The sequence below is a fragment of the Phalacrocorax carbo genome, chromosome 17, assembly GCF_963921805.1.
Source record: "Phalacrocorax carbo chromosome 17, bPhaCar2.1, whole genome shotgun sequence".
Lineage (NCBI taxonomy): Eukaryota > Metazoa > Chordata > Aves > Suliformes > Phalacrocoracidae > Phalacrocorax > Phalacrocorax carbo.
The window spans coordinates 3,117,872-3,137,113 of NC_087529.1; the positions used below are offsets into that span (position 1 = coordinate 3,117,872).

General features: G+C 38.6%; 2 protein-coding genes across 2 annotated transcripts in view; one reads left to right on the plus strand and one right to left on the minus strand.

The window, feature by feature from the left end:
- Positions 1 to 395: 395 nt before the first annotated feature.
- Positions 396 to 7,585, plus strand: SPATA22 (spermatogenesis associated 22). The gene is made up of 9 exons (XM_064468228.1): positions 396 to 434; positions 1,672 to 1,727; positions 2,151 to 2,279; positions 3,015 to 3,069; positions 3,207 to 3,302; positions 4,333 to 4,687; positions 5,012 to 5,141; positions 5,994 to 6,091; positions 6,479 to 7,585. Exons 2-9 carry the CDS (start codon positions 1,685 to 1,687, stop codon positions 6,668 to 6,670), a joined length of 1,098 nt encoding a protein of 365 aa, XP_064324298.1. The 5' UTR covers positions 396 to 434; positions 1,672 to 1,684; the 3' UTR covers positions 6,671 to 7,585.
- A 107-nt stretch (positions 7,586 to 7,692) lies between these two features.
- LHFPL7 (LHFPL tetraspan subfamily member 7) overlaps positions 7,693 to 19,242 on the minus strand; it is a 65,298-nt gene continuing 53,748 nt past the window's right edge. Inside the window, exon 3 of the mRNA XM_064468227.1 lies at positions 7,693 to 11,000. Coding sequence (XP_064324297.1) covers positions 10,774 to 11,000 — 227 coding nt within the window. The 3' untranslated portion in view covers positions 7,693 to 10,773. The remainder of the gene's footprint in view (positions 11,001 to 19,242) is intronic.

The window sequence follows — 19,242 nt, forward strand, 5'->3', positions numbered from 1 at the left end:
TTGAAGAACACAGTTTTATTTACATCCGTGATTGTGTTCACACGTTTGTGGGTACTCAGCTCCTGCCCCGCGTTCTCTAAGTGCTGGACGTGACACCACGCCGGCCGGTTCCACGGGCGCGGAGATAACTCCTTACCCCCCACCGAAGCCCTTTCCCACCGCCCCCGCCGCGCTCTCCCGCCTCGGGCCCTGCCGCTCCCGGCCGGCCTCCCGCCGCCGAGGGCGCCTGCGCGGACGCTGCGCTGCCGCCTCGAGGGGCGCTGCCGGCGGCCGCTTCCCGCCCTTTCCTCGCCCCCTCAGGCGGGAGGGCGAGGTCGTGCGGTCCGTTATTTTTGGCGGGCTTCACCAGAGCCCTCTCCCGTAGGGTGCGGCGGGGAGGTCAGCCCCCTTCAGCCCGGCGCCGCTGCGTGAGGTACTGCGGAGGCTGACCCCGGGTATCTCCTCTTCTCCAGCCTTACCTTACGTTTTTCTGCAGCTTTAGCTCTGGGTTTTGGTTGCTTATCTTCAAGAGAGAACAGAAAATAAAACAATACAGTCTAAAATCCTATGCAACACCAAAACTGGTTTTATAAACTGAAATGGGGTTTTATTTTGCAAGTATGTCACCGGTGGCCATTAGGCTTCATAGCGCTAGCAATACAGTTTAAATGGTGTAACAGCAATGCATAGAAACTGCTTCAGTGTTGTCACACGTGTAATTGATGTATCTCTCAGAAATAGAGTGGGAATTGAGCTATTAGTCTAGCTGTGGTAACCTGTGCTTCATTCTTATCAACATCTTTAATAGCTGCATGTGGTTAACTGCCAGATCAAAATAAATGTAGAGGTAATGTCTTCTGTTATTTATACACACAAGTATATGGTATTATTCATGTGCCACTAAAGACAATATGTAGCAGCAACAAACTTTGATAGAATAGCAACTAATGCTGCAGGGCAGTCTGTAGTATCCTCAATGTATGCAGCAATATACAGACATTTACTGTAGAAGTAAATTAATCAGAAAACAAATATGGCAAACTACCTGTACCTAATATGCTAATATGTACTTTTTCTGTTAATAATATTTGGCTGATAATAATGGATTTTTTTTTACTTGTGAAGCATTTTATATATAAGGAAATTAAAGGTTTTAGGTCTATACCATAAAGTACAGAAAGGAAGTTTATTGTTTAAGTCGTGACTATTTTTCACAGAACAGTTAAATCAGTTTTTCATTCAAAGCCATGTACCTTGCCAACACACTTTGCAGCAATGTATAACTCTGCATTTTCTATTAGTATTCTATTTTCAGGAATTAGAATTCTGTGTGTTTGAACGTGTATGTACTTTTAAATTCAAAAGTGAACCCAGTATTTTTACAGCACTTAAAAATAGTAGAGAATAAAATTTTTACTTCAAAAATGTAATAATTTGGGCCCTTAATCTGCAAAGAGCAATTGCTTGTTACTTGTGTATCCATGGATCTTGTAAATCCAGTACAACTGCTTGCATGTTTTAGGCTTGTGTCTTTAGCGGTGCGTGTCACTGGGTATACAGAGTTGAGAGGAACTGCCATAAAATCGCATAAAATTTGGGTATGTTTACAACACGAATTAGTTATTCCTTTGGCTGCTTATCTAACTTCCGTACAGCAAATCTGGAGTAATCAATACGTTGTTGCCTCCTAAGATACAGCAAAGAAATGAAAAGGAGTCTGGCTGACACTTCAACTCGCGGCACAGCAGGTACCATCCGTTCTTTTGTGCTTTACCATTCATACCTCATTATGCTTATATATATACGCACACACGCAGACACACACATATATGCCGTGTCCATACAGGATATGCAGTGTTCCGTCCTAGATCCCCATTTCCTGAGTGGACTTGCATGGGTTATCTGTTTTACTGCAGCACAGGGCAAGATTTTGAGTGGAGTCAGGGGACTGGTCACCAAGGGAAATGTTTCCTTCTTGGGACTGTGTGCAAGACAGAGGGCTGGGAATATAAATTCTGTGGGGGAATGGCTGGTCTGTGGTGTGTTTATGAAATGTAATTCCTATGGTGATGCAAAATAATTATTGAGTAATTTTAGTTACGTATTTTTAAGTGCAGATTGTGTATCCTTTTGCTATTGGTATAGTATTATTATTTGAGTTTTAATTTTAGGTTATTTGCCTGTACCTCTGTTCAATCAGAAGAAAAGAAGTAGACAGCCCCTCACTTCAAATCCGCTTAAAAATGAGCCAGGTGCCAGTTCTGGGACTTGTACTTACGACTTTTCCCCCAGATCATTTGGTAAATAAGACATATTTTATTTTTTTACTGGTTCTCAATCCAAATAAACCTTAATTTTATGATTGTGTTATATTAAATTAGACATTGTTTTTATCAAGAACTATAGGCATCCTTTATGCTTATTTCTGAAAAGTTCATTATGTAAAAAATGTCCTCCAGGAAATTTCTTTCTCCTCTATACAATTGAGCTTTTTATACTTTGTGCCTAGAGGGAGTTTGACTCTTTGTGTGTTAGAGAATGAAGTAGCACTGGCATTTAAATAGAGTCTCTTGAAACTCTGACCTTTTGTTTTCAGTTGAGTTCAATCAACATTCAAGTCCTGTGTTACAAGAGGAAACATTTATAAGATGTCTTTCTTGTAATTCAGAAGAGAACTTCTGTTCTTCAAATTCTACTTGGAAAGAATGATGCAGAATTCTGCCTTTAGTACATTCTTTATGTTTTACTTATAATAAAGTGAAAAAGTTTACTTATAATAAAGTAACAGTCTGTGTGCCAATAAGTCCAACATCTGTAACTTAACCATTGCCTAGAGAGGCATCCTACGTGTTAGAAGTTGCCTTATAATTACAGATATCAAAGGATCACATTCCATTTTTTCTTCCTTCTCCTTCCCATCTGACACTATTTGTGGGACATGAAGCAGCTAAAGAGTAGGAGCCCTGAGTAGACCTATTACCTTTCAATCTTTTCAGTTTGAATCCATATTCAATCCTTTGTCTTTTGAGAATTAGGCTGGGGAACTGCACACCCAGAAGTGGCTGAACTACAGAAAGCAGCAAACAGTGGGTACGTAAAAGCAGATTATTTGTTGCTTATTGATTTTTTGATTTGGGTACCAATTGTTTCACAAACTACGATCCATGTGTCTGTCTTAAAACAAAGCTGCTACTATGTCACTGAGACTTTAAACTTGTCTTTGAAAGCCAAACAGAACATCAGATGGCTCCTTCCCTTATGAAACCACCAAATGCATCAAGGTCTAATTTAGCAAATGTTGGAAGAAACTTGTATGCCTGCAGGTTGGTGAAGTCTTTAACTTTCATTGTCCTTCCTTAACCAAAATTGTTCTCATGTGAAAACGTATCTTAATTTTTCCATATTCCTGTAGCATTCAGAGAGACCCTTTTAATTCTCAGATCATCGCTCCTCATAATTCCATGGTGCTGATGAGCCAAAGCCCACTAGAATGAGGTATCTTTCAGGTGTATCTAATGAGGCCTATTAGTTAGACCTAGTATCTAGCCTTATTATCAGCCCTAAAAATCAGTCTTACCATAAATGTTGATTGACTTTTGCTGGTCTTAGATGTAATTTTCTGAGATTCCCCTTTACTTGAACTTTTGCCTGCTTTCAACCCAAATCTGTTGGTAGGCTCAAATGAGTTTCTATCAGTGTACATTAGGGCACTTGGATATCGAAACATTTAATCAAAATGGAATATGACTGTGAACTCTGTGCTTTTGTAAACCAAGGAAAAGCTTACAGATTCAAATGCCTGGAGCTGGCAGGAAAACATCCAGCAAGGTTGCCCTTTTTCTCCTCCCTTGTTCCTGTTCATTTCCAATGGCAAAAAGGGATTGAATGTTTCAGAACGGTGCCTTCAAAGGTAAAATGGAATGGAGGTGGAAGGAATTTCTGAGCCACCTTTATAAAATGAAGGCTGTTATAAGGTCATCACTACAGCCTGTTGTAAAATTATTTCTTCAGTGATGGTGGTAGAAGAATTCAGAAATATCACTCAGAAAAAACTGCTTAGTTATGGAAAAGATGTGAATCTTGGGTCAGGGAGGATCCCTTATACAGGGCAGGACAATAATTATGGAAGTTTCTGAGGCCTATTGAATTCAGCTGGAGTTAAGCACAGGTGTGATCACTGCCTTGCATATGGAAAATTTAAGTATACACTCAAGTGCTTTGAATCTGAATATTAACAGATGTTTTAAATGCTAAACCAACAATACATAGATTGCTTGTATATACTTTAATTACATATCTGAGTATTCAGAATAGATACTGTGATACTGAACCATGCCTAATGTTGTACTGCAGGGCAGAAGAGAAGGCTCCCAGTACTAAAACTTGGAACCGAAATGAGTATACTCCTTTAAGTACCACAGCAGATTCAAGATCTGGTAGTGAAATTATTCGAAAGTTTGAGAACATTTCAAATAGTTTGAAAACTGTTCACCAGCAAAAAACCCCCGATACCCGTTATTCATCTCAGCATTTCAAACCAACAGAAACCAGCCAAACATACACATCTACAAGACAATGGCCAGTGAAACCTAACACTGTTTCAAGAAGCCTGCAGGATCGTAGTCTGGCATATAAGTTTAACCACAAAATTCAGCAAAATAAAATGAATGAAAACCAATTTGTTTGTGTTCCAGAAGGCAAAAGTCAGGTAAACTTATGGAGAGGGTTCATAGGAAGATAGAATGAAGAAAATGGTAGAGCAAATGTGGAAAGATGAGGCTGTCGTCAGTCCTAGGTGCCTTAGTAAACCCTTAAGTTTCTGAAAATTTAGAATTGAGATTTTCATACTATAATAACCGACAGCCCTCAGCAGGATCATATAAATTGGCAGGGAGTTGTTTGTATAGTCCAAACGGATACTCTAATTTTAATGTAACTATTGGATATTTAACACAATATATAAATGTCTATGTGCCTTTTAAAATTGTGTGAGTGTGTATATCTAACGTGAGTTTTCATCTTCCTCTGAAAGGCATTTTCATTGCCTCAATTAAAAATTAAAGAAAAGAAGAATTCTCTGCGAATCATATCTGTAGTCATTGAAAGCATGAGGCACTGGAGTCAGTACACTTATAAAACAATGCTATTATTTGAAGTTTTAGGTAAGTGTGGTAGACTCTGCAGTAACTAATAATAATGGTGGGACAACAGCCAAGAGAAAATGTTAGTAACTGTAGGAACAATAGCTGAAATACTTAAAAAAAAAAAATACTGGCATGAGCACCATCTAATTTCTTGCTGGGACATCCATTCAGCTATGAAAACTGACTAAAATAGGTACAAAATTGATAATACAGCTATCATCCAACATTTAAGCTCTTTCTATCCTGTTTCTTTTCTTTCCTTGGTTTTAGAACATGTTACAATACTTTTTGCTATTAAAAAGGAACCTTCTGTAGGGCAATACAGTTTTACAGTAATTCTAAATGCAGTTAATCTGGGAATTCAAGTCTGGAGTGGGTCTAAACACAGATGGCTTTCAGTGTGTTTCACTTTGAGTTTTAATTGACATTATCTGAGAAATGAACATGACAAAAGACTGAAACGACTAAATTTTCAATCAAAGTGAATAAGAATATACAATGCAATGGCATCTCAGAAAACGTTGCAAACATTTAAAGCTGATTTGCATATGAAGATCAATAAAATTTAGAGAATTGTGTTGTGCTCTGCTAAACAAGGGGACAACCTGTTCACAGCGGTGGTTATGAAAACCGCATTGGTCACTCAGTTTGGGGAGACATCTTGTACAACTTCACTGTTCAAAGACTGTGTAAACCCATCATTTGTATTGGAACTTCCAGTGCTGTCAGCGCAAGTTGCCACAGAAAGCTGATGCTGACTTACTATATCTTAGTGCTTTCGTGTAGTAAATGTTGTTGTGGTATCTTCATATGTCATACTTGGTATGCTCTGATGCTTACACTGTGATTTGTCTTTGCTAACTGGTATAGGCACACTTGATTCTGCAGTCACACCTGGAGCATATGGGGCAAAGAATTTTCTGCTGAGAGATGGAAAGGAGAGTCTGCCTTGTGTATTTTATGAAATTGTAAGTATTCTGTGTCCATACAGAAGTTACACAGACACCACTAGCTATAATCCCTTTGCTGAAGATAATAGTACATTGTTCTGATAAAACAGAAGATTACTGTGTAAAAGGAAAGCTGGGTGCTTATACCCTGTTGTTCCCAAACTGGTCTAGAGCAATAACCCAGTCACTATTTTGGCAACCTCAGACTTCTGTTTTGGAAAAAAAGGTGGGACTTTCAGTTCGGCTTCTAAGTAGTTGATAATAGCAAAAAAGTTGATGTAAATTCCTTCTGCGTTTGAGGTAGTCTTCAGAAGTCCACTAGTATCTAACAACCGGACATTTTGAAAGCTTCTCTATTGGAAAGGTGTATAATTTTTCTATTTGTTTATTGTGCTTTTGATGAAGGACCGGGAGCTTCCAAGACTAATTAGAGGTCGAGTGCACAGGTGCATGGGAAACTATGACGCAAAAAGGAACGTTTTCAAGTGTGTCTCTGTAAGACCAGCAACTATTCAAGAACAAAACACTTTCCAAGAATTTGTTAAAATTGCAGATGTTGAGATGGCGACATATGTAAAAACAATGAATGAAATTTAAAAGTTGAAATAGTTGTCCAAAACTGATTTTCACTCGCTGTTACCCAGAAAGGCTGGACATCCTAATGCATTTACCAGAACTAATACTGAAAATCTGGTTAAAAATTTGAAAATATCACTATGCTATGGTCTCCAGCAAATGTTAGTAACAACGTTTTGTTTCCACTATTACCTCCATAGCTTATCTTGCCCAGTTAAATATGAATAAGAGGGTTTTGTTACATAGTAGATCAGAATTTCTCCAGTAAAATCTAAATTAAAATGTTTAAGTTTCGCAGCAGTGCAAGTGCCTTAGAAAAAAATCATCAATACTAACTCAGATTGCCATTGCTTTTTGTTATCTCCAATTCCTAGAAATTCCTCCAATACCTGTTTCAAAATGTCGACTATATACTTCTTTTGAGGAGCGTTTGGTCAAAGTTTAATAGCTAGCAAATGCCACAGAGTTCTCTTTGGCTCTGCACATTGCACTGAAGCTGCTCTTTGGTAGAAAGCGAGGACGTAGTCTTTATTCCACTTCAGTTCCAACTAATGGGCCCCTTTTCCTTTGTTGTCGTACAAGAACACGTGCAAAAGCTTTTCTAGAGATGAATATAAGAGATACTACAGAAAGATTTCACAGGATGCAGCTGTGTATATTGGGTATTCATACGGTTCCTGGTGATACGTTATCCGAGTCATGATTTTAAAAAAAAAAAAATAATCAGTGTAACATCTATATAAAATAGCACCCGACCCCGAAGCTGTAGGAGGATTGCTCAAGGACACAGAGGAAGTCGGAGAGAAATCAGTATTTGAACACAGAACTTAGAACTTCCTTGCCTTTGCCATAGAAACATCTTTTGTGAGGCATGGACCGTGTACATGTTTGTGTGTCTTTGCCTTCAAACATTAACTTTCATAGATTATTCCTGCTGTTTCTATTTCCGTTTCCCCTTAGCTAATTCCCCTACTTCAAAAGCTTTGTACCAGATCTGTTGGGAACTGTAAAATAAAAAGTTGTCAAGAAAACGGTGAACAGTGTGGGGTTTGGGGTTGGGTTTTTTTTTTTTAAGTTTTATTATACAGTGTTGGCAATTGGAAATTTCACATTTAAAATAATTGAAATATTGTATCCAACAAGTCAAATACAGAAAACAGTTAATATTCTAAAAAGGAGCCAGCTAGTCAACGCAGAAACACATTAATGGAAAATACAGCTTTTAGTTACACTTAAAAAATTATATATTTAGAATAAAACTTGAACCTGGTCCAGTACATCGTTTGACTTGCAACAGGAAAACGCTTTTACACAATTTAACGCGCAGACAGCCTTTATTTAAAAAAAGTGATCTGTCAGTGTTAGCACATGTATTGTTAGCAACACCCCCCTTCATATTCCAGCCGAGGATCTAAAGTGTATGCTTTCCTAGCTGTTGTGTTATCATCTCTACCTTCTGTCCTAAGCGGGTTCTGAGCGTGGTTGTTTCAAGGAGAGTTTCATTTATCCAGTTGTAGAGGTCATATTCATATATTTGATTTCCTTTATATATTATAAAATATTAAAGAAAGTTCCAAATAGAAGCATTAGCTTAACTCATAAAAGGTGCAGAATATTCTCGGACATAGAGCTTGGCGATGTTCACAACAGAAGAAGCTGAGTTGTAAGAAGTAAAGGATTTGGTACAGCGGTGTTGTAAATTGTGAGACTCCGTTGTAACGGTAAATTAAAACTACAAAGGAAGCTCGAACCGCAGGAGCAGACCTGCCACACCTGCGCGTGCCATCGACGTCACACAAATGTTGTAGTCCTACTGATCTCAGTTGAGTGACGGATGGTTCCAGTTCTGCACGTGTGAAAGTTACGTTAATAAGTAAGGAGAGGAATAGGTCATTTGTGTTTATGAGGCATGTTATGGCTGTTAATAAAAATATCAAATAATTTTACTTTCAGTGAGTGTTTAGATCTTTGCAAAAAACTTTTCTACTTTACACTAACAAATCACTTTTTTCTAGTGAAACATTAAGTGAACAGTCGTAAACAGTACACGAAACAGAAAAAACCCTACTCAATACAGTTTATACACATTACTCAACGTTTCTCAGTTGTTGCTTGTTTTGTTTTTAACCACATTGATCCTGTCTTGTATAATGGTTCTAGTGTAAAGGCACAGGTTGGTTAGGAAAGAAAAGCCTGCATCTCTGTCTCTCTACTTTGCGGTGATGATTTTCTTTTTGCATGTTGTTTGTTATTCCTCACTTTTCTGACTCTTACATGAAAATTGCCAATTTCAGCCATTCACTAAAAAAAAAGTGTAAGACATTACTGAAAAGTACATTACAGAAATGACTGAAATGTGGTGTTCTTACTTTAGAGGCATTCCTTCAACCTATTTTGTCAGATATTTGGGAGGTTTAATTCCTTAGTCACTCTGAGCAAAAACACGTGGCACAGGCTCTCTCTCTCTTTCTCAGTGTACTCAATTCTACGTTGAAATCTGTATTTTCAAAGATCGGTAATGGAACTCGCTAAGTTTACGTGCAGAATTTGCTTTTAGAATGCATGAAAACGTAGCAACAGACAATTGTTTTGGAAAACAATGTGATGTTCCGTTGAAGTTTAGAAGGGTGAGGAATGTAAACAAGACCGCAGAAGTCTTTGACATTTATTAAAATAACACAGTGATTGTTCTATCTGTTTGTATTTCCTTATACGTCCTCAACATGTGTCTGTCTGTCCCTTCAGGGTCACTTTCCATTAAAAAAACCCCATCAAACCCAACAAATGCAGGAATCAGTTGGACTCAGCTAAGTGAAGAATAATAAATTTGATCACTTGGTTTGTGCCAAAATACAAAAGTAAGAAGTACAAGCTCTGATTTAAATATAATCTATGTGATTATTTCTTTTTAAATAAATAATAGAAAATAAAAGATGATAATAGAATTCAATTTTTAGTTTAAATGGAAAACAAAGTGGGGTGAGATTAGAACCCAATGTTTCTTTTGCTTAAGGCAGTCAAGTGCACTTATCTTGGTGCTTGATTGGAATGAACTCGGTGCTATGGCGAAGATCAGACTTCACAGGGTTCACGTACAAACCCGTGAAATATGGCCATTTGCTAGATCTGACGCGGTGTCGGATCATTCTTATTTGTTGCATCCAGGAGCGTTTCACATAATTTTTCTCCTTTTTTTTTTTTTTTTTTTTTACACTAATGGGCTCTTAATAGGAATGGAAATATCGGAATCTAGTTCATTCTGGGACAAGGGCCATCGGGCACATACCGTCTTGTAAACGGAGGTTTTTCTTTTTGGCCTTAAAAAACAGCAAAGCCCAAAGTCTAAAGTTGTAATAGGTCAGGTAATTTTGTAAAAGTCCACCTAAAATTATAATTTAAGAAATACTCAAAAACAAATTCTTATTTTTTTTCTTCATGTTAAACTCTTAAATCATCATGAAGCCTTTGGAAGTAGTTGGATCTCTCTCTGAAAAGAAGTCCTCTAAATTTTATGCAAGTCTTCATGAAGATGACTGTAAATCTTGAAGATTAGATCAGGATTAAAATGTGTGCCGACAACTCACAAATACGCAGGTACTACGAATACATATAGATTAAAAAGCAAGTTTTTTCTTGTATACAATTATTTTTAGATTTCAAGCTTAATTTTAGGCTGTGGCTACTAGTAGGTGCTTTTTCACTAATCAAAATAATCGTAACAAAATATCATTTTCAAATTATTGGGTTCATAAAAGTTTTGACATCTAATAATATATAAAAAGTGAATTGAAGCTTTTAAAAGACTCACGACTTTGAGACACAAAAGAAACTGGGAGGTAGACAGATGTTTTGAGGATAAACAGATTTTTTTTGTCTAAGGCATTATGCCACTATATGTTTAGAGCAGCATAAAGGCTGCTGATTAATCTTATTTCAATTCCAGAGCGTTTGCTGCTCGTACTTACGGAAGACTATCAATGCACTTCTGGTCTTTGTGAATCTGACCTTCTCTTCCCCGTCTCCTTTTTCCTCTCTTTAGCAGTACAGCTAAATGGAAGTGCTATAATAATTTCTGCCCATTACCTGTAGACAGGAATGTTCTGTTTTTAAAGAGTAATAAAATACTATAAAATAGTAGGTATTGGAGTTGGAGATATGTGCTCTTTTGGTGCATATTTTGCAAAGAATGGTAAAAAGACAGACAACATGACCCCAACAATTGCCAGCATATACCCCCATCCAATCTGGCAGTCTCCTGCATAGTAGATGTCTGAATTCTCACAGAATCTCTTCACAGTAGCAGAGTTGAAACCAAAAGGGTAAACCAAAAGCCCAGAAGCCATTATGAACACTAGAGAGGAGAAAAAAAACACACCAATTATTATTGAACACTTAATTCCTTTGAAAAAAAAATTCCTTCTTTTACAAAGGCAAATATATCTTATATTAAAATCAACTGAAGTAATAGCTTTAAAAAGAACCCTTACAATTGGCACATTATCTTCCTTTTTGTAATTACCTCTGACGGACAGCAGTGTCATAACACGGTAGCAAGTTGGCATTGGGATTTTTTTCATGTTTCTTGCCCATTACATAAATTCAGAACTGCTGTAATCCAAATTAAGGAGCCATTTAAAATTAAGATGATTCAGATATAGTGGAATCCAGAGGAGAAGAATTCCTAATTTTGCAGATTCCAAACCAGCTTGGTTTTCTTCTCAACAGCATTTTTATACTTAAGACAAACAATTACTTTGTTTTGCCAAATAAAAAACTTTCAGTGAAGGAGCTTAAATGTAGTTATTCAGATTCTGCTGATTCAGTTCTGATACCGTAAGCACTTTCTCATTTTTCTCCTTATTAGAAACTCAAATTGTTTAAAAAATCTTGCATTTGACCCAAAGATTGTGAGATGAAAACCATCGCAATCTGTCTTCTGTTTATTTAGCTTTTACCATTGGAGTCTTTCTGTGAATTTTTGTGAATTGTCTCTGTAAACTTCAGGATTAGAAGAAATATTGACCTAAGGCTTAGACCTAAAATACTTAGACCTAAAGTTCCTGTATTACCTAATTTTGGTAGCTTTAAATATAACAGGACGTGCAGTAGAAATGTAAAGGTTCTGTACATAAAGACACAGAGTTAAAGTAGCCGGAAATCTCTCCCGGTGAGTCGTATTTTACTCCCTCTAGCCCAATCCACTAGCAGACTAATCCAGTGCGTAATGAAGAAATACATCTAAAATACAAGCACAGCTTAAGCCACCTCTGGATGTTGCAAAGCCAGGCCTGCCTCCCACAATCCCACTGTCTGCATTATCCATTAGCTTTCAATAGAACTTCACAGATTTCACAGTCTTTAATGAATACACATTATATTTAAACATCATGGCTTATGCAATTAAGTTAATGAACAGTAGAACTGCTTTTCCAGCTCTGAAAATAAGACTACCCATGGTATAAGTCATGGCTGTGATAAAGAGGCATTCAGATGCTCCAGGTGCAGTTCTCAGAGCCTGTTTCTGCCCACCTTGGAAGCCACGGGGGCTGAGGTGGGCTGATGCGAAGGGTTGTGCTGTCCCAGCCATTGCGTGTCCCCCTTGTTGGGGAGAATGCCGAGAAACCGTTTTTTTTCTTCTCTAGCCTTTCTGCTAATGAATAACCACTATATTTAAAATCTATAGTGTATTGTAAAAGGCTTTATTTTACATACCAAAAAGACATCCCAAAGCAGTCCCTTTTCTGACCTTCCTGTTCTTCCAGGACGGTGTTTTTGTTCAAATTCGGGGTGGGTTGGTAGTGATTCAAGAGCAGTCGTAATTGGAATTAGCTGTTGTGCGTGAGCTGATAGATAATCCATACCCAGCAAACATCTAATGAAGCATTAAGATTATAAAACAAATACTACATGCTGTTCTCTGTATTTGTAATTGCCTTTCAGGTAGGGCATGTGCCTATTACTCCAAATATAATATTGGAAAGGCTTAATCTTAAAAGTATCCACTAAAAAAGGGCAATCACTCATTAATCTTGTTAATGTAAAGAAAACGTTAATAAGCTTGAGAGCTAGATGAAGTAAAAAATTTTAACACAGCCTGTGAAGTCCCCAAATAATTTGAATTAAACCTTTCCTTCTAGTCTAAATGGAACCACTGAGCTAATCCCTTGTAAAAAAAAATGAGACCAAGAAAATTGAAATGAATAGGAGAGAAACTGGAATAGAAGCAAACTTGCAAGTCTGTTTCCCTCTAGGGTAACAAAGAGAAACCGCCTGCCAGTAAGCGGAGCCCCCTGAGAGCGAGGCGCTTTACCTGCCCTTGCTCCCACAACCACTCTTTTCCTTTAAGCCTTTATGAACAATACGTTTTTGGTGGTTCCTGAGGAAAGGACACTGCGGCCTCCCCCTCTTTCTGGGCTCGAGGTGTGTGAAGGTGACGGTGCAGGAGGCAGTGACGGGAAAAGTCCTCCTCCTCCCTCTCGCGCTCCCCAATATTCAATCAGCGGCACCTGCTGTGGGTGCCCCGGGCAGGAGGGAGCTGACGGAGCTCAGCACTGAATTCTTAGCAGCCGTGCTTGTGCATTTAGCCTCTCCCATTAAACAAGCGTCAGAAGCTGAAGCTAAATACAAAGAGGTAGGTTGTGTTGTGCAGATCTCCCTTAACTACACATGTATGACACCACTAAAAACAATACAAAATGAAAATACGATAAAAATGAAGCTAAACTAGACGCGTGCACAAACAACTCATCTAGCAAAGGTCACCGAGCTTTCCCAAAAGAAGAAAAAGCTAAGGGCCAGCACGTGTCTTTTGTCCAGTAGCACAGGCTGACAGTTGTGTGGCGCTCTTGCACGCCCAGGAAAATGCCCGAGCACCACCTCTGCAGGCAGAAACACAGGAAACCACCTTGGAGAACCACCAGGAAAAAGGGAGATGTTTCCTACTGCTATTGTAAAGTTTGAGCATGTTAAACCTCTAAACTGAGCAACAAAGTAAACCATGTTAATCTATAGGCCTATGCAGGCTGCATCATTTGCCCGTGGGCAGCTAGGAAGTGGAACAACGTGCTGCCTGAGAGATGTGGACACGCAGCACAGCCCTGCTCAAAACCCAGGCTGCTCGGCTGCATGAAGAATCTTGAAATAGCCCCACGGTGGAAAACCTTCTGTAAAACGCTGGTCTCATTTGCAAAGGAAAGCGAGCCAGTTTCGGGAGAAACAGCAACTGCTCTCAGCAAGAAGCAGGTCTAAAATTAAAATTTCAGTTTGTTCATCTTTTCAAAGCCAAAATAGTCCACGCGTCTCATCCAGAAAAAGAAAACATTATGCAGAATTGGAAGCAATCTTTTTATCATAAAATCCTTTTAAACTTTGCTAACTGTTAAAATGTGCTGGTTTTCTGACACGACCTCAACCCTTTGCTCTGCTTTACGTATCTGTCCGTATATATGTTTTCTTTTTGATTGAGTTACACAGAATTATTTTGAAGGTTGTGCTTTACGGTGACACCAGTGTTTTGATTACCACTTGGTGCTGATGCTGTATGGTGTGACTTAATGAAGGAAGATTTTTTTTTTGAAGGCTTGAAATAATCTGTCACAGTCGAATGTAATGTGTTCACATATCAAACAGGCTAAAAAGTTACCCATGGTTTCATATCCTCAGGCATGTCATAGAATGACCTCATTATTCTCATTTAGGTGCCCTCTTTCCTACAAAGGCTCAAAATATTGAATAGCCTGTTATTATCAGCAGAAGCCAAGCTTTCAGACATGGTGCTAATGACTGCTTAATAGCGCTGTCTGTCAGCAGTGCAGTTAGCTGGGAGAGCACACAAAGAAACAGTGGGGCTCCATTTAGGCTCCTCATACAACACTTACGCCTCTGCCCAGTTTCCCGACAACAAACATCACTTTAAAAGGTGTTAGAATACAGCAGCGAGCGCACCTTACCATTATGTGTAGTGTAATCCTGCTGTCATACAAGATGACAAGAAGGCTAGACAACATGTTTGGTCTGTTCTACAGCATATGGAGTGTAGAGGGGACTTGCTGGTAAAATGGATAGTTGGAGGTCTTTTTTTAACATGGCTTGACTGGTCATTTGGTTCATTTCCCATCAGCTATTGAGTCTTGTAAAAAACATGCATTTTTTTTGTTTTAATATCTGACACACAGTATTTGTTATTGCTAGGTCCTCATCACCTGAGCTCTCACCAGTAAGTCACAGCCACTACTGACTGCAAGGCAGATAAAAGTCAAGTCCACACACATTGGTTCAACTGTAAGTCACCTTTGATTCCTACTTTCTAATCTTCTGCCCTCCCAAACAGTTACAGTCTCACCCTCAACCTCTTGCATCCTCTTTACTTCACTGGTGTCCTACAGCCAGGCAGTAATGGCAGTTTCTCCTCTGAAGAGTTTGCGGGCCAAGACAGGACCTCTGCGCTCTCCTCTTGTGCCCTGTACAGGCCCAAAGCTTAAAAAATATGGTTTACCTATTTTTTCTTGAAAAGTAGACTCCTGAATTTGTTGATTTCTAACAAAAATAACTTAAATTAACTGGTATAAGATATTATTAGAAATGAGAGCACATCTTTTTAGAGAAAATTGCATTTTGTAGAAAAAGTTGTAAATTGTTGGTGATAATACTGAATTAATGATGCTTCTACTCAGGGAAAACTGCATTTTCTGCTATTTTAAAATCTGACAAACTATAACTCTTTGTCACTGCAATGGTTCATTCATTTCATTAAGCTCCTGAAGTGCTGTTTAATTATTTAAATCTATCACATACCGTTTTCAAGTTTATTTTAAACCAGACAAACCAAAGTAATGCAGTTCTCTAGAGTGTGTGTAGAGGGCACCAATGTACAACTCTCTTACATACCATGCACAAAAAATGGCTATTTCCATTTCCACTTCTTTTGGCGAGACTGATGGAGTTTTCAACGTATGAAACGCAATAATTGAATAGTTTCCTGTCTTGTGAAGCGGGAATGTGAGAACTTGGCTAAGCTTATGTGTATCCTTCCATACAGATGTTGAAATGATGGAAATCCAGAGATGGACTGCAATATTATAGACATCAGAAAAAGCTATTTTATTTTATTGTATTTTTTTACTATGTTTAGATGATGTGTAGGAGCAGTACTGATCACCACTAGAAAAATATGCTGTGTGCATGAAATATCTTCCTAAATTACCTGCTGTAGGAAGATTAGTTTGTCTTAGAAGTTAATTTGCTTATTTTAGGAGTATATTATATTCCTGATACTTGTGACAATGAGAGATTGATTGCAAGATTGTGGGACGTATCAGACAATCATTAGAATTAGGGCTGATTTGTAGGTCAGCAAGAGTATTATTCCAACCCTATTACAGATTATCATGGTCTTATCTCTTTTTGGAACATTTTTATTGGCAGAGCTTAATCTACCAAAGCAGTTTTCACTCATCTCATCAAGAAGTTTCCTCTCACATATAATCCATTAGGTCCCTTCTCAAAGCTGCCAGTTCTTCTTATGCGCAGTCAGTTGACTTTGAATAACACATTTCTTCTCAGGTTTATACATTTTATTAATCTAATAATTTGATTAGGTCCTCTTAAGCTTTTCTTTATGTGATCTTACAGCATTTCAAATGAGAAAGCAGATGCTGATCCAAAGCCACAGGCACCCTAACATAAAGCCAGAAACACAGCTAACATCTGAGCGGCGATGAGAAAACCTTGCAACCAGTAACACAGCCAGACATCTCCAAAAACATCACCTCGTGCCCTACTGCACTGGCTAGCCTACACTCAACACTTTCCAGCACTCTTCCCACGCAGATATTTCTGTAGCATGACTGAAGGGTCACTACATTTAGGGTATTTTGGATGTAGGTGTTGCAGGTTCCCTTATACAAAAAGGAGACACCTGTATGTTTCTTCCAACAGCTGGAAACCCAAAGACGATGCTAAATAAGATCCAAGGTCACACTCATCGTTCTCCACAGTAATAGCTGCGCATGAGTGTACAAACAGAAACAGGATGGAATTTTTGGCTATCCACAAATTAGGAATTTCCTTTTGGCTACTTCATAAAAGGTGGAATTACCTAGAGTCATTCCGGTGAGAGGTGAAATACATCTAAAATCAGGCATCATTTCAAATGCCAATTAAGTATAGATCAAACGAACAGGAAACTGACCTGTCAAAGATAAAACAAACCAGACAAAATCCTACCATTAAGGAAGCAAAACTTTCGAGGGGCGAGGAAAATAGGGACTGCTGTTAAATGCCTTTCTACTCTGCTGAACTCCTGGCAGGTGCATGTCAGGTACCCATAGTTCGAGCTCTTGAAAGCAGCCCAAGCAATTATTCCCTCCAAGGAAAGCAAAATGGAGAGCAGGGGAAAGGGATAATAACGCCCATATACTTGGTATCAAAATGTAGCTATCTTCCTCTGTAACTGAACAAAGAGCTGGAACTCGTAATAACGATACAGCCACTTCTAGCATATTACAGTTGAGCTCTTCTCCTTTGAAAAGAATTATTCCATTGGCTTCATTTCAGTCAAACATGTTGTGATTTGGAGGGTATGTATCAGTGCTGGACTGTTGCCAGGTAAGTAGATGATACCAGGTCCTTTTCTAAACGTTGCAACTCACAAGTTAGCACTCAGCAGCTCCAATATAAATGCGGTTACAACGAAAGCAAGGTAGCTTGTTAGCCCCCTTTGTTAGCTAACAAAGGAGATGTGTTCGTTTGTACAATATCTCCAAACTCTATGTTTAAATAAATGCTAAGTATGCGATTACAGCTCACAAGCTAAAGAACCGCATCAGATATAGTAACGTGTATTTTTATATATGCATATATATGCAAAACTGCTGGGAAATATATGTATATAAAAATCTGGACTATGTATCCCATCTCAGTTTATTTGGATTTAGCTGGGGAACAGGAACAGGTTATTTTGAATAAAGCTAGCACTGGAATAAGAGTGCCCATGCACCTTTTTTGCCCACATCTTTGTAGTACCACTTAAATACCCCATTCAAGTTCTGTTGGCACAACTTCCTCATTCAGACGGGTCCTTACTGCACACATAGCCTGTTTCAGAAATGTCTAACCATTGTACAATAGCTGAATCGACCTCACTTTTTAACTGAAGGGAGTGGAATCTAACTATCCAGACTTTGGAAGAGAAATTCTCTGAAGCCAACATAGAGGTAATTGGGCTTGGTAATTGCTGCATTAGCTGCAAGTTTATTAGGCGCCACAAAAGGAAATGCCACCCCAGTGACCTTTGAGGCTGCATTTCACAGCATGTTTTCTACACGAGAACAAATGATGAAACTTCTCTATTTCTGCCAAGCGAGTGGTAGCTATGGTGAAGATTTATAGACGTAATCTGGTAATCTATGGGCCTAATCATGCAGTTATAGAGTTGCGTGTCATTTACTCAAAAAGGCTGAAATGATCTAGCGCTGTGTGGACTATGGTGAAGAAGTGCATTTTGTCACCTGCAAGGTTAGAAGATATACAGCCTATTTAGTGGACTGTAAAAGGGAGAGACAAGAGCTAATGTTTCTCAAAATAGCAGACTGTTACACAAAATTTCACAGGACTCAGAGAGCTTAGTGTCAGATGCACTCTAATATGGAAGCCATGATGATTTTCCTTTTTAGTATTGCTTTAATAATTACCTAGATTTTCTATTTAATTTTTTAAAAGGTATGGAAGTCATGCTCACTTCATCTCTTGCAGAACTGCAAACACAGAAGCAGATTAATAATATAGTATTGACATATTTAAGTGTTGGATTCTTTAGATGAGAGCAGCATGTTCAGAATGCATTGTGCATGGAACATCCCTGAATTCCCTTACCTCTGCACTACATTTTATTCAGCAGTTAAGAAGTGCTAATAGAAAGTGCATATTTCAGTTGTTCTATTTTAGGAAAGCATAATATAGTACACATTTTCCAAGCAATGCACATTGGTTAACTGCTCAACTCCGTTTCTACAAATAGAATTAAAGGTGGCAAACGCTTTGCTTCTCTTCATAATTAACCTATCCATGCCAGAACCAGTATGTTCTCCAGCACAGGCAGGGAATGAAATTGATGACTGAAAATTTGAATTAATACTACTTCTTGTGATCTTTTGGCTAACTGCAGCCTCAGCTCACCACCTGACGCATTCCCTAGCAAGGAACAGTGTCAGCCTGGATGTAGTGAGGGAGCGGACAGCTTTCCTTGCAGCATATTGTCTCTCTTTGGAGCCAGCTCGCCTGGGAAGGGGAGATGCTGCCCAGCCTGCAGCAGGTCTTGGCTCCTGCTCGGACTGTCAATTCCAAGTCCTTAAATAGCTATTTAGAGCAGGGGCTGAGGTCCAAAAGACCAGCAGTGATGTGTAGATCACCTGAAATGTCTTGATTTGACATGACACATTTGCTCCCTTCTCTTCCCCACCTGCTCACCTCACAGGTCTGTTTTAAATCAATCTTTTCACCTCTCCCAAGACTCACAATTTAAGCAGAGCAGGCACTCATGAAAACAGATTTACAATGAAGCTGCTGGCCGTTAAATACTAGCCTTACATCGGAGG

Excerpts from the sequence above, each read along its gene's own strand:
- SPATA22 (XM_064468228.1), top strand. The coding sequence starts at position 1,685 with ATGAAAAGGAGTCTGGCTGACACTTCAACTCGCGGCACAGCAG. Across the intron at positions 2,280-3,014 it reads CTTTTCCCCCAGATCATTTG|GCTGGGGAACTGCACACCCA; the intron begins GTAAATAAGACA and ends TTTGAGAATTAG. Across the intron at positions 3,303-4,332 it reads AGAAACTTGTATGCCTGCAG|GGCAGAAGAGAAGGCTCCCA; the intron begins GTTGGTGAAGTC and ends GTTGTACTGCAG.